General features: G+C 43.8%; 1 protein-coding gene across 1 annotated transcript in view; it reads right to left on the reverse strand.

Annotated features, from left to right (window-relative positions):
- Positions 1-3687: 3687 nt before the first annotated feature.
- The window catches only part of LOC141140665 (heme-binding protein 1-like), a 32951-nt gene continuing 20745 nt past the window's right edge, over positions 3688-15893 (reverse strand). The window contains exons 3-4 of the mRNA XM_073628066.1: positions 10910-11078; positions 3688-6169 (exon numbers count right to left, since the gene is read on the reverse strand). Coding sequence (XP_073484167.1) covers positions 5992-6169; positions 10910-11078 — 347 coding nt within the window. The 3' untranslated portion in view covers positions 3688-5991. The remainder of the gene's footprint in view (positions 6170-10909; positions 11079-15893) is intronic.

The following is a 15893-nucleotide window of genomic DNA, read 5'->3' on the forward strand; positions in this document are numbered from 1 at the left end:
CAGAGGGACATTGCTCCAAATCAGGGACAGTCCCTCGAAATCAAGGACAGTTGGGAGCTATGCATTTATGCAACCAACAGGTGAGTCTTAGCACCCAGCTGCCACACATATGCATTCATGGCGTTTCGAGGTTCCAGCTCACGGTCATTGTTTGCAATCAGGAGCCAGCGGGCCGGGCTCTCATTCAGGTAACAGCCAATCACAGTGATCAGGAAGCCGCCTCTCAGCGTTAACACTCACTTATTGGGCTGCAGGGAGGGGCTAACAGACCAAAAGAGCGTAAATAAGAGAAGTTCATTTTTAGCGGTTTACATACAGTTTGAACTGAAACCAAATCTTCTCAGTTTTGATACTGACCGCTGCTTAACCGCTTACTGGGCACTTAAACCTGCCTCCTATTCAGACCAATTTTCAGCTTTCAGCACTGATGCACTTTGAATGACAATTACGCGGTCATACAACACTGTACCCAAATGAAATTTTTATAATTTTTTCCCACAAATAGAGTTTTCTTTTGGTGGTATTTGATCACCTTTGCGGTTTTTAATTCTTGTTAAAAAAATGTAAAAAGACAGAATTTTTGAAAAAAAATATTTTTTTTTTATGTTTTGTTATAAAATTTTAAAAAAGGTAATTTTTCTCCTTCATTGATGTACGCTGATGAGGAGGCACTGATGGGCACCGATATGTGGCAGTAATGGGCACTGATGGGTGGCAGTGATGGGCACTGATGGGTGGCAATAATGGACACTGATCGGTTACACTGATAGGCAACACTGCTAGGTGGCACTGATTGGCACCACTGGTGGGCACTTATAGGTGGCACTTGTGGGCATTGATAGGTGGCACTTGTAGGCATGGATAGGTGGCACTCATGGGCATTGATAGGTGGCACTGGTGGGCACTGTGGGCACTGTCAGGTGGCAATGGCAGGTGGCACTGGCAGGGGGTACTGGTGGCACATATGAGGCAGAATTGCCTCTTCCTCTTCGAGACCGATGTCCCTTGCTGATAAGCCAGTGATCGGCTCTTTTTTCTCCTCGCACTGTCAGCGGGAGGAGAAAAAAAAAGGATCACAGAGCCTTTGTTTTGATCATGTGATCAGCTGTCATTGGCTGACAGCTGATCACATGGTAAGGGGCCGGGACCGGCCCCTTACTCGGATCGCTGATCACCCGAGTCTCAGTGACTCGGTGATCACAGCGTGCCCTGTAGGGCGCGCGCAGGGCGCGTGCACAGGGGAGGCCGTCAATTCAGGTCCGCGCTGTAGCCGTCATTCAGCTACAGCGCGGGTGTCAAGTGGTTAACACAAGCCTGTCAGGTTATGAAAAAATCCTGCAGAAGAAATCCTATACTCACCTGGCCAGTGGTCTGTGTCTCCTACCTTTGCTCTATTCCAGCTCTGCATCGGTGTCTTCATCATTGAACATCTCCAGTAGTGCAGGATGCCTGTGTCCGCTAGCAATATATGAGCCCTGTGGAGTCCTGTAGTGATGTAGAGGTTGGCGGATGGAACCACGATAGGGACACAAGTATTTGACTCTCCCAGAAGTGCCAAATGCTGAAGGGCTTTATGGAGGCCACAATGCAGGAACGGAGAGTAGGTAGGAGCCACGGCCACCGCAGTGATGAGTATAAGAGCTTTTCTCTTGCGGAAAACTTTCAGCAGCTTTTTTTGTAACCTGACAGGGTCACTTTCAAGTGCATATGTAGGGATGTAGTATTCCAAATTCCCTTCTTGCCATACTGTAGGAAGCAGAGGGCTTCAGTCAGCCTGTCAGTGCAGACCTGTTAGTGTTTTAGAGTGTATGTGTATACTCACCTTACCTGTGCTGCATCGCCGCTCCTTTCTCCTCTGCAGCCAGTAAAAATACCCATTGCTCCTTGGTATGGGGGGAGCAAATGACCTATGCAGCATTAACACATGGCCAAGAGAAGTGGGAGGTCGGGGGAAGGTGTGATGTCACTGCTTTCCAGGGTTGCCGACACAGCAGATATCAGCACCAGCTATGGAGGAGTAAGGATCAGGGAGGGAGTGCAGGTAACACAAATAGAAAGGGGTCAGGGGGTGCTATTTGCAGAAACACTGTCACTTTGCCCTGCTACGTGGTAACAGCATCTCTATAAACAATGCAATAGTGATAGCAATGCTCCAGGTCCATTGTATACACCTCCTATCAGCTTCAATGACTGCCCCAGGTGCCAATTAGGGTTGCCACCTCATCCCTTTAAACCCAAACACAGGTTCTGAGGCAGATAAGGCACTAAGTGACTGTAGCCATCAGGGTGTCTCCTGTGTATGTGAATCAGTGGCTGGCCCAGAATTGCATGCCTGTCCACCCATGTTGTCTGTGTGGTCTCTCTCAGCCAACGTGGAATCCTCACAATTGTTTTTACTATTTCCCCATGTCCCTCAATGAACCCTGTATGTAAGTACCCTTAAGCCCAAAAAAAACATTTAGCTCACTATGTAAAACTACTTTCGTTTTACGTATTGTCATACAAATACTATGGGGGTTATTTACTAAAGGAAAATCCACTTTGCACTGAAAGTGCACTTGGAAGTAAAGTTGCTGTAGATCCGAGGGGGACATGCGAGGAAAATAAAAAACAGCATTTTAGCTTGCACATGATTGGATGATAAAATCAGCAGAGCTGCCACTCATTTCAGATCTACCCCTTAAATTTAGAGCCACTGCACTTTCAAGTGCACTTTCAGTGCAATTTCAAGTGCACTTTGCACTTGTAGTTTGCACTTGCAGTGCAAAGTGGATTTACCTTTCGTAGATAACCCCCCTATGTGACTGTATCTATGTTGCAGATAAAGATAAAGTCACCCAAATGTAAACCTCCCCTGATGAAGGAAAAATATATACCAAAAAATGTAGGAAACATGTCGGGATGTATGCTACAAATCTTCATGGACTGACCTCAGCTTGACTCTGGCAGTGCCTGGATTATTAGCTTTGGGTTTGATATATGTATCTATGTATTAACTGGATCATTGGTATACTTTGTATATTTTAATGTCACTGTTCATGTCTATAAAATTTATTATATATTGTGTACTCAATAAAAGTGGCACTCTCCTGCATTTTACCTACTCCATTACTCCTATTTCTGCTTATTTCTAAGTCCAAGGGGGCGGCCCCTGCTGCACTTGTTGCATTTTTCTTCTTTTAATATAAAGGAATAATGGTGGTAAAAAAAAAAAAAAAACAATTGTGGGTTTAACCAATCATTTTTGTATAATTCTCTTTTAAAGGGGGGGGGGGGGGGGGAGTGGCGTGGCAGGGGGTGTGTCCTATGCCTACAAACTTTTGCTAATAGATGTCCCTCATTCCCATCTCAGAAAGTTGGGAGGTATGCATGTGTCAGGTACAAGGACCTGGGCAGAGCATCACGGCTACAAACTTATGGTGCTATTTGCATGCCTGTGCCTATTCCAAGACTCTGACAATAAAAGGTTTGGTGGGCAGTACTGAGATAGAAGCTGAGATTTGATGGTGGTGCTCTGTACACTGACACATCACAATGCAGTACACTACCACATGCTAATAATGGAAAGGCAGCATTGTTACCCTCTTCTATAAGAAGGGCTGGGGGTAATTTTTAATAAGCAGTTTACAAATCAAACAAAAGTCTAAATAGAAAGAGCATGCACAGAGAGCAATAATAAAAAGCCAATAAAGAATAAATCATTTTTTTTTAATATTTAGGTTTAGATATATTGGAAAGTTTCTGTAATGACCAGTTTTCCATCAAATGTGGTTGGTTATTTAAAATGACAGGTTAATGGTGGCTATACACGTTTTTATTTTATTATGCGATTGATGCGTGATTCCATTAAAACAATCAAGTCTGCTTCCCGTTATATGGCTTCCTACCTACCTCAGAAGAATTGTTTGCCCTTCTGAATCCTTGTGGTATGTTATAATGTTACAATATCTATGTTTTCTCATTGTTATTGTAATCGTCTTAATTATTTTTTTTTTTTATTGTTTCAACTTCAATAAAAACTGATTATAAAAAAAAAAAAAAATCAAGTTTGTGATTAATAGAATAGCCATACCTTACCTTCCTCTCGATGTAAGCTGGACTTACACTATACAATCTGATTGTACACTTTCCATACAATCATCTTTAGATTTACCCAAACTATATAAAATGAGGACACACCTAAACCCAATTTGTATCTGTACCATACTAGAACAAATTTGTGTGGGATTTTACATGTACCTTGTACGGTCTAATAAATACAAAAACTATTGAAATTTAAAAATATACAAATCTTTATTTTACACATATACATAGTTTGGTAAAAAAAAGGTGAAGACGAAACTGGTTAAAATCACAGTTATGCCCCGTACACATGGTCAGACATTGATCGGACATTCCGACAACAAAATCCTAGGATTTTTTCCGACGGATGTTGGCTCAAACTTGTCTTGCATACACACGGTCACACAAAGTTGTCGGAAAATCCAATCATTCTGAACGCGGTGGCATAAAATACGTACGTCGGGACTATAAACGGGGCAGTAGCCAATAGCTTTCATCTCTTTATTTATTCTGAGCATGCGTGGCACTTTGTCCGTTGGATTTGTGTACACACGATCGGAAATTCCGAAAACGGATTTTGTTGTCGGAAAATTTTATAGCCTGCTCTCAAACTTTGTGTGTCGGAAAATCCGATGGAAAATGTGTGATGGAGCCTACACACGGTCGGAATTTTCGACAACAAGGTCCTATCACACATTTTCCGTCGGAAAATCTGACCATGTGTATGGGGCATTACAGTTTAGTTGTTCAGGGTGTTGTTATCCTGGCTGAAGAATCCGGAAAAGTGGCCCACGCTTTTCGCGGGCTGACCCGCTTCATCAGGACCTCGGATTTTAACACAAATTTCTCTCCCCTCACATTCTGTTATGGTGCATACAACAGGCTTTATCATAATCTAGTTGGTAGACTCAATAAATAATTATTAAAAGAGGTAAAAATTAGGTGTAATATTGTTAGACAACATTGTTGGAATATCTAATGAATTTTTTTCAATATTAATATGAATTTTTGTGTTAACAATTTTTTGTATTTCATTGCAGTATATATATAATTTGTGTTAAAATCTGAGGCCCTGATGAAGCGGGTCAGCCCGCAAAATGCGTAGGCTACTTTTCCGGTATCTTCAGCCAGGATAACAACAGCCTGGACAACTAAACTGTAACTGTGATTTTAACCAATTTTGTCTTCACCTTTTTACCAAACTATCTGTATGTGTTAAATAAAGGTTTGTATATTTTAAGTGTCAATAGTTTTTGTATTTATTAGACCCTACAAGGTACATGTAAAGTCCCACACAAATTCCAGTATGGTATATGTTCTTTATGGGATGGTACCTTTGTAGGGTCATAATTGTCTCACATTCATCACCTGCATTTCTTTACCCTAATAATTTGTATCTGGTCAGGAAGGCCTTTGTACTTAGATCAGATTCAGACAAACTGAGTTGATCACAAAGGGTGAAAAGTATTGATCGTCTTGCACTGATCAGCAGAACTGAGATGCTTTGTTCATGAATACAATCATATTTCCATTAATCAGCTTATGAGATTACATAGTGGAAACAGAGATGTGATCAATCACTTAGGATCAATCAGGCTGTCAACTGTGGTTGATTTTTTACTTTCAGAAGAGATCCAACTGAAATAAATCAATCGATCATTTATCGAAGCGTGTATGACCACCATTATGCATATTGTAAAGTTGTAGACTTTATTTTAGTGAAAGCAGCATCAGTCTTCCCAACAAAACAGAGCAAACTAATACAATAGAAATACATGAGTGTTTCTTCCTCATGTCATCAACTGACATTCTTAGATAATCACTTGTTACAGGATACACAATTTTTGTATTCTGAATTCAATTTCATATATAGTCTCTCCATAATAATCATTGCTAGATAATAAATGAAAAATCTCTTTTCCAGATTTATTAATTTAGGGACTTGAACCAGACTTCATTGTGTCGTTTAAAAAATGTAAAGGGGTCATTATAGGCTGCTGCCATTCCAAACTGGGTATCATAGGCTAGACCAAGGTCAGTCAGCTCTTCGGTGAGAGCCTTGGAGTGTTTTTCATAGTCAGACTTTATGGCGTAGCCCCCAAAAGACCTGTTAAACAGAACACCAAACATTTCAAATTAGACATATGCCAAGCTAAACAACAAATAAAACAAGAAAGTAAAATGAATGCATTTCATGCAAAAGGATTCAATAGTCAAAACTAGTTCTAAAGAGCTGTTGCCCATAGCAGACAGTCAGTACAAAAGATATCTGCTTGCTATAGCTGGCCAAAAAGTGATAGAATTTCATTGGTCAGCTTGAAGGTTAACAAAAAAAAAATACTGAATTTCTTCATTCAGGTTGTACAGCACAAATGGAAAAATCTGGAGTGACAGCTGCTGTGGCTGTCACAATACTCAAATACCAAATTCAATCAATGTATGGCGAGTTTATGATCAACAGTTTCACCTTACTCCAGAGTTTCCATGAATATTATGAAAAAAAGCACAGAAAAGCGCAATGTTTAATGTGTATTACAATGAAATTATCCAACACTTACATGTAAGTAAGTACAGATGTGCTCACAGGAGGTAAACGTCTGACAGTGGTGTAATCATGTCTAAAGCGGTTCAGAGGAGTACCACGTCCAGGCTATAAAAGCCAACAGGAGGCATAGAAGAAGCCGGCTGTATCCTTCAATGGAGCTGGTGATGGTCTGCTCGTGGAACAGCGTGTGACATCAGCAAAATCCGGGGGGAAAAACAACGCGTTTTTAGAGCAGGCGCAAAGTCCGTATGGAGCATGCGTGCTCCTTTCTCAAGTGTCCACTATTTTGAGTTAAGCCAACTCAGTATCCTGAGTTGGCTTCACTCCTGAGAAGAGCAGCCCTTAGTGTGTGTTTTCCTATAGACTTTACCATCCTCATCAAGCTTCCAAGATCCACTTTTTATTATTTCCTATAATTGATTGGATATTTTTTATATATCCTTTTTAATGGACTTTGCATAATTCATTTTAGATTTATTCCCAGTCCTGCTTTTATTCACTTACTTTTATTGAATTGATTGTGAGCCACTATGCCGGTATCCTGAGCGCTAGCATTTGCTGTTTTTGTCCATGAATATTATGGGGTCTTGTTGGGGATATTTCCCTTGACCTACTGTCCTAGAGACACAATGGGAAATTAGAGGAAATCTCATCCCAGTTAAACTGGCCATAGATGGATCGAAATTCGGATGGTTCAGCAGCAGTCAGCCTTGAGCCCCCATTCACACAGGTGTGACTTGTCACGCGTTTTTGACAGGTCCAAAAGGTCACGAAAAGTCACACCCTATTGTCATCAATGGAACTATTCAATTCAGTTGGACACCGACTTAGGGTTGCTACCTCATCCCTTTAAACCCGAACACATATTAATTGCACAAGTTCTGTGGTTGATTAAGGTGGTAATTAAATTCACTGCATTAAATTAGCCTCAGAACCTGTGTAATTCATATGTGTTCGGGTTTAAAGGGATGAGGTCGCAACCCTACACCCCGCACCAATTTGATAAAAAAATTCCTGCACTATTTTTTGCGATTTCAGGTGTTACTTGCATTGACATCTGTACATCTGTAAGCCGCACAGATGTCAGCCAAGTCATACCTGAATTGGCACTGACCTGCGGCTTTGAAATCATGCACTTTCAAGTGAAGTTGTATGATTTCAAAGTCATATTCAGTGTGAACGGGGGGGGGGCTGAATGGATTTGTTGGAAACTTTTCACTTTCAGTGGAGGTCTAGTGGAGTCCTTGCCTCGACGGGTTATGCTGGGTGGTCATAATGTTATGGCTGATCCGGGTACGTGGGACATTGCAGGACGCAGGAAAAAAAATAATTAATGCAACCACCACATCTATGAGTTGGTAATCTGCAATATTAAAAATATATATATTTTTGGGTTTAATACCGCTTTAAGTCTTCACTACCAGTCGACCTTTATCATAGAAAGGGTGATGAAACAGTTTGTATGAGCTTGTGTAGACTTGAGGTCATAGAAAACAACATTCAAAGTATATGTTAGCTGTGTAGGTGGGGGGCACATGATACTTTGTAACAGCAGTCAAAGGTTGTGATCATGGTTTACAATTGAGCAAGGTTTGGAAAACACTGATAACAAGGCATATTTATTCAGGGAATCTGGCATTCAGCAAACATTTTCTGCAGGTGAATCTTCCATGTACATGTGTTTTAAATGATAGTGATTTACTCTCTGCCAGAGAATATTCAGTGAATAGGATGGCACAGTACAACAGTTAGGAGGGTACAGTACAGGGGGCACAGTAGAAGGGGGACAGGAAGGTACAGAACGGGGGGGGGGGCAGGAGGGCGCAGTATGGGGGGGCAGGAAGGTACAGTATGGGGGGTTAGGAGAGCACAGTACAGTGGTTAGGGGTGTACAGTACAGGGGGGAGCAGGGGGGCACAGTACAGGGGGAGGGTAGGTTGACATAGTACAGGGACAGGAGGTTACAGTACAACAGGTAGGAGGGTACAGTACAGGGGGGCACAGTAGGAGGGTGACAGGAATGTACAGTACTGGGGGGGCACAGTATGGGGGGGCAGGAAGGTACAGTATGGGGGGGTTAGGAGAGCACAGTACAGTGATTAGGAGGTACAGGGAGGGGGAGAAGGGGGGCACAGTACAGGGGAAAGGTAGGTGGACATAGTACAGAGGGCAGGAGGGTACAGTACAGCAGTTAGGAGGGTACAGTACAGGGGGGCATAGTAGGAGAGGGACAGGGGGCAGGAGGGCACAGTATGGGGGGGGCAGGAAGGTATAGTACGGGGGGGTTAGAAGGGCACAGTACAGTGGTTAGGAGTATACAGTACAGGGGAGAGCAGAGGGACACAGTACATGGGGAGGGTAGCTGGACATAGTACAGGGGGGCAGGAAGGTACAGTATGGGGGGGGGGGTTAGGAGGACACAGTACAGTAATTAGGAGGGTACAGTACAGGGGTGAGCAGGGGGGCACAGTACAGGGGGAAGGTAGGTGGACATAGTACAGGGTACAGTACAGCAGTTAGGAGGGTACAGTACAGGGGACATAGTAGAAGGGCGACAAGAAGGTATAGTACGGGGGCAGGAGGGCACAGTATGGGGGAGCAGGAAGGTACAGTACGGGGGGTTAGGACGGCACAGTACAGTGATTAGGAGGGTACAGTACGGGTGGGACAGGAGGGCATAGTACAGGGGGAGGGTAAGTGGACGCAGTACAGAGGGTACAGTATAGGGGCAGTAAGGTATAATACAGATATAGTCTCCTCAAGCAGAGCTGCACAGGGAAGCTTATGTCACAGATCCTACCTATTCTGGCAAGCTATCACTGGGCTAAATCTACAACTGGAATAACATCTCCCCTCTACCTTCCCCTCCAGAGTTTCTGGCTCTCTTCCGGCACTTTGCAGGGGTTATGGAAGAACCGTGAGGTGGAGCATCTTACTACTGCTGCTGTTTGTGTGGGTGGGATGTTTACTGCACCAATCACATGGGATGAATGGGAGAAGAGGGTCAGCAGGGATTGGCGCAGTACACATCCCACCCACACAAGCAGCAGCAATAGTAAGATTCTCCACCTTGGGGTTCTTCCTTAATCCCTTAAAAAATTTGGGGGGTGGGGATGAGAACCATGGGGTAGGAGAGAAGGAAGAAGGGGGGAGGGGGGTATGAGATGAGGGATGGGTAAAACTGGGGAAGAACTGGAGTGAAACTGGGCGATCCTGGTCTATATAGAGATACATAAGGAGGGGACTGGAGAGGGATGGTCACGGATGGGCATGGGTAATACTGTCAGCTGGTAAGGAATAGACATAGTATAATAAAGCAAATGAGCTAGCTGGCAGGGAGGGGGAGTGATCTCCATTGACTAGTAAAGGGACAATTTGGGGGATTCCAGCCATTTGTAGTGTTTGTGTATGGGGGGACACACCTGTGTGAAGGTAAAGTGCTTCCAGAGAAGAAGAGGGGGGAGAGAGTGAGGGAAAGTAAACTGGAGGCATTGGTGTGCGCAGCCTATTGCATTAGGGTGTGCACCGCAAAGCTCAAACACACATGAACGCCACCTGCTATCACAGGGAGGAGGTTCTGGTGGTGGGAGCATATTGTGTTACACCCTAAATACGTGTTAATGAAATTGAACCTAGCTTGCCCTGTGTGTCTCTCCATCCAACAGCTGAAAGTCAACAAGAGGGAGAGGGAGAAAAACTGGCTTTCAGCTGCTGGATGGAGGGACACACAGGGCATTGTTTCTGTAATTGCCACACCGCACCTGTCTGGGCCCCTATGTGTCCTCGGGCCCCCTACAGAAGGACCGGTGGTCCCACCTATCAGCAGCCCTGCAAAAGGTACCTTTATTAAAATTAGGCTCCATGCACACTGTCCTAAAAATCGCTGCTTCTACAGGTGTTTTGTGTTCTGCCTGTAGTAGCAGCTCAATGTTATCCTATGTGTCCATGTACATTAGGACGATTACAGGCATATTTTGAGCTCAGCGTTTAGAGGTAGGAAAAAAAACCCTTCTAGTTTGCATTTCTGATTGGAGCTTTCTGGCAGAAAAAGCACTAAACTCTCCTAAACTGTGTACAAAAACGCTCTATATGAGCATTTTTTTCTGCCAAGGGAACTGGCGTTTTTTTAAGCATGGAGCCTCAGTATCAAGGGAAAAACGTTAGCTGAAATCTGATTACAGTTTAGCCTACCATCATTTGCACACAAACTGCATTTTTGTTTAATCTAAATTTTGTACAATATCCGTTCATATTTTTAAACCAAAAAGTAAAAAAGATAAGCATCCTTTCAATTTCACATACCTGACATAATAATTCGTAGGAGGAAAGCTTTCCAAAACAACAGAAGGGTCATTAGGTGCGGGGATATTTATTAATGCCGATGGCATGAAGAGAGACATGGTGGAATTAAGCGTGGAATCAAGCAATGGTACAGTGACACGAACAGGGACATTCATTTTTATAGAGATACCTTTTAAGAAAAAAAAGAAAAAAGAATGAATTACCTTTTTCAACATTTTAAAATAACCTATAATAAACAATGAAATAATTTGCAGGTGTATTATGTACTGTATACCAGAAGGGAAAGATACATCCCAGAAGCCAAGTAGGCTTAAAGTAGCTGTAAAATTCAGACATAAAATTTGAACAAAGCATATCCCTCTATAGTGTGTACTCAATTAGGAGCACTAAGTGTCATTTCTGTCTGCTGCTTCGTTCTGCTATCTGCATGAATCAGATGTTTCCCTTCCCTCCAATCAGCTTGCAGACCTCTCCTCGCTGAGCTCTGCAGAGCGTAACTTCAGCTCTTCATCAAATTTTTTCATAACTCTCAGACAAGCTTTATAAATTTAGCACTTTGAACAGATGTAGAGAAAAAAAAGACTGCAGATAGACAGATATAACTTATGTAGGAGGATTTGTTTCATCTCTGTGTATCACCTGAGGATAGTCACTTCACCAGGTATATGTAATGCCGCGTACACACAGTCGGACTTTTCGTCTACAAAAGTCCGACAGCCCGTCCGACAGACTTTCGACGGACTTTTGGCGGACTTTTGGCGGACTTGCGGCAGACTTTCTGACGGACGAACTTGCCTACATACGATCACACAAAAGTCCGACGGATTCGTACGTGATGACGTACACCGGACTAAAATAAGGAAGTTGATAGCCAGTAGCCAATAGCTGCCCTAGCGTGGGTTTTTGTCCGTCGGACTAGCATACAGACGAGCGGATTTCTGGGTCCGGCGTAGTTACGACGTAAAGATTTGAAGCATGTTTCAAATCTAAAGTCCGTCAGATTTGCGGCTGGAAAAGTCAGCTGAAAGTCCGGGGAAGCCCACACACGATCGGATTGTCAGCCGTATTTTGTCCGTCGGCGTCCGTCGGACTTTTGTAGACGAAAAGTCCGACCGTGTGTACGCGGCATAAGGGTTTACAACCACCTTTTTTATGTTATATTCTATTGCTGTCAATAAAAACTACGTATCAGTTCCTTCAAGAGCCTGCTAGCTCATAGAGGTACCTGAATGGTTCACTCCAAATGCCTCCCTCCAACTAGTCATCCTTAAGCCATGATTATTTTAAATGTCCCAAATGTGAAATCGTGTTTTACACAACCAAATAATTATATTGCAAAACTTTAGAAAGCAAGGTCTGCTCAATAATTCAGCACCCAGGGCTGGACTGTCTGTCTATCTCTACTGCAATATCGAGAAATTTCCCGGTAGACCACCTGCCCTGGGGCCACTTTGCGGGGCTGATCTCGGGAGCCCAGGGCCAGCCCTGCCATGGTCCATTGGGATTCCTTGGAGGAGAAGGGGATTACAAGCAATGCCGAACTACATAGAGCGTGGATCTTGAGCTTATCCGGAGGCCGCTGTCAGATCCCACCTCCTGGCCCAGCTCCTATGATAGACGTCACACTGGTCCAATGCGGGGACGCGTGACATCTATCATAGAAGCCCAGGCCAGGAGATGGGACTTCGCCTGACAGCGGCCACCGGGTTAGCGGGAGGTCCCTGCTCTGTGTAATCCGGCTGCTCTCTTCTCTCTCAAACCCCCTGCACTGGTAAGACTGCATTGGATGGGCACTTGTGAGGCTGCATTGGATGGGCACTGGTGAGATTGCTTGGATGGGCACTGGTGAGGCTGCACTGATGCACACTGGTGAGGCTGCTCTGATGGGCACTGCTGATGCTGCATTGATGGGCACTGATCAGGCTGCACTGATAGGTACTGGTGATGCTGCACTGATGGGCACTGGTAAGGCTGCACTGATGGGCACTGGTGAGGCTGCACTGATGGGCACTGGTGAGGCTGCATTGATGGGCACTGGTGAGGCTGCATTGATGGGCACTGATGAGGCTGCATTGATGGGCACTGGTGGGGCTGCATTGGATGGGAACTGGTGAGGCTGCACTGGATGGGCACTGGTGAGGCTGCATTGATGGTCGTGATCAGGCTGCATTGATGGGCACTGGTGAGGCTGCATTGATGGGCACTAATCAGGCTGTATTGATTGGCACTGGTGAGGCTGCATTGGATGGGCACTAGTATGGCTGCATTAATGGGCACTGATCAGGCTGCATTGATGGGCACTGATCAGGCTGCACTGATGGGCACTAGTAAGGCTGCACTGATGGGCACTGGTGAGGCTGCACTGATGGGCACTGGTGAGGCTGCACTGATGGGCACTGGTGAGGCTGCATTGATGGGCACTGGTGAGGCTGCATTGGTGGGCACTGATCAGGGTGCATTGATGGGCACTGGTGGGGCTGCATTGGATGGGAACTGGTGAGGCTGCATTGGATGGGCACTGGTGAGGCTGCATTGATGGGCACTGATCAAGCTGCATTGATGGGCACTGGTGAGGCTGCATTGATGGGCACTGATCAGACTGCAACAATGGGCACTGGTGAGGCTGCATTGGATGGGTACTGGTATGGCTGCATTAATGGGCACTGATCAGGCTGCATTTATGGGCACTGGAAAGGTTGTGCTGATGGGCACTAGTGAGGCTGGATTGATGGGCACTGATCAGGCTGCATTGATGGACACTGATGAGGCTGCGCTGATGGGCACTGGTGGGGCTGCATTGGATGGGAACTGGTGAGGCTGCATTGGATGGGCACTGGTGAGGCTGCATTGATGGACACTGATGAGGCTGCGCTGATGGGCACTGGTGAGTATAATACACTCTTCAAATATGCTTTAAAATGCATGGTTTTCAATTTTATGAACAAGAAAATAATGACATTATGCTGTTGTGCTGGTATAATAATGCTATGGGGCTGGTATGAAATTATTTCCAGGGCTGGTTTTTATTCCTAGTCCGGCCCTGCCAGCACCCCTAAAAAAGTTATTTATTTACTATACCCCCTAACCTTAAGTTCATGGGATGACTCTCTAAAATGGTGCAGGAGCATCTTCCTGCCACATTTCAGATCCTCATTGCCAAAAGCATCGCAATGGGTTTGATTTACTAAAGGCAAATCCACTTTGCACTATAAGTGCACTTGGAAGTGTACTTGGAAGTGCAATCGCTTTAGATCTGAGGGGAAGATCTAAAATGAGGGGAAGCTCTGCTGATTTTATCATCCAATCATGTACAAGCAAAATTACTTTTTTTAAATTTTCCTTGCATGTCCCCCTCAGATCTACAGCGACGGCACTTTCAAATGCACTTGCAATGCACTTGTAGTGCAAAGTGGATTTGCCTTTAGTAAATCAACCCCAATGTCACTAACTGCCTTGTTTTTTGGTTGGAACTACATTGGGCAACTCTGCCCAACTCTGCCAAACTCTGCTTGTGTGAATAAACCCTTAGGCACGATTGTAAAATGTAAAAAAGGTTTACAAGCCATAATCTAACATGATTTTTAACAATCTAAGGACTACTAATAGAAATCTCTTGAGTCTTCTAGAAATCAGACTAGATCTAGTATAGGTTTGGTCTTCACCATGTAAAAACACCCAATTAAAATCTGCAGATGTTGGATATGACTACTATATAAGGGGGTAAATACATGCCCAATATCAGCATGGACATAGGAAAGATTTACCGTGTAAAATATGTTGCACATAGAAGATCCAATTAGTTGGCAGTCACAATAAGACTCACAGCAGCATTAGGAAAGCTGCTAAGCTGCATTAACGGAGATTTGAAAGGGTAAAGTCAGCTAGTATTATTAAGTCGGAATCTATCTATGCTGGAATTATAGCTGCATACATACAATGCGAGGGAGACCATTTAGTCTACCACTTACTGTATATCAATATAATTAACATACTTTTAACTAAAATGTTAGGCATTGTCTGTAATAGAAATGATATTTTCAGTGAAAAAATCCCTAAGTACACATTAACAAAATCCCTCCAGAAAAAGCCATTTAGGACTTTTAAGATACCACAAGTTTTTCACGTTATATATAAAACATCAAAAGTTTATTTTTGTAACAAATATAACCTAACATTAACCAATCAATTGATTGATTAATCAAACATGTTGCCAGTGTTAGAGATCACATAACGCATGTATGCATGTGATAACATGGTTTGCATAAGCCACTCAAAGATTTTATCATAAATGAAGAAGTAAAGGTTAAATATCCACATTCAACACGTTTCACGGGTTAAATCCCACTTCCTAAGGAAAAGATGGAAAAGGTTTTCCCCTTGTCCAAAACAACAGCAACATGTTCATATAAACTACCACCATTTAAAAGAACAGACATCGCCAGAGATGGATGAATCCTGATGTTCAACTTAAAGAGGAGCTCCAGTCTCCCCCCTACAAATACTGTAGCTGCTGACTTTTAATAAATGCTCAGATTGCTCAGATTGCCCCGATGATCTGACCAGAAGTGGGAACGGGTACCTGTCAAAACCAGGTACCAGCTCCCCTACCCCCCAAAAAAGTGCCAAATGTGGCAGAGAAGGGAGTGAGGATGCAAACAAGCAGAACTTCCCCTTTTGGGTGAAGTTCTGCATTAAAGTCAGAAAAAAAGAGAGGTGAACAACTTGACACCAAACTTGGAACCAGGCGTGTTGCACTAGATGGAGGACATCCCCACTCCAGCAGGAGGAAAACAGGATGGATGGTTAGTATTGAGGACTCACATGATAGAAATAATGAGTGGGGATGTCCTCCATATAGAGCTACTTACCTGGTTCCCAGTTTGGTGCCAAGTAGCCCCCCTCTCCTTCTTCTGACCTTTAGCCCTGGTTCACACTGGTGCGGCTTTAAAATCCCTCTACTTCAGAGTGATTTCAAAGCCGCAGA

The sequence above is a fragment of the Aquarana catesbeiana genome, linkage group LG04, assembly GCF_042186555.1.
Source record: "Aquarana catesbeiana isolate 2022-GZ linkage group LG04, ASM4218655v1, whole genome shotgun sequence".
Taxonomy (NCBI): domain Eukaryota; kingdom Metazoa; phylum Chordata; class Amphibia; order Anura; family Ranidae; genus Aquarana; species Aquarana catesbeiana.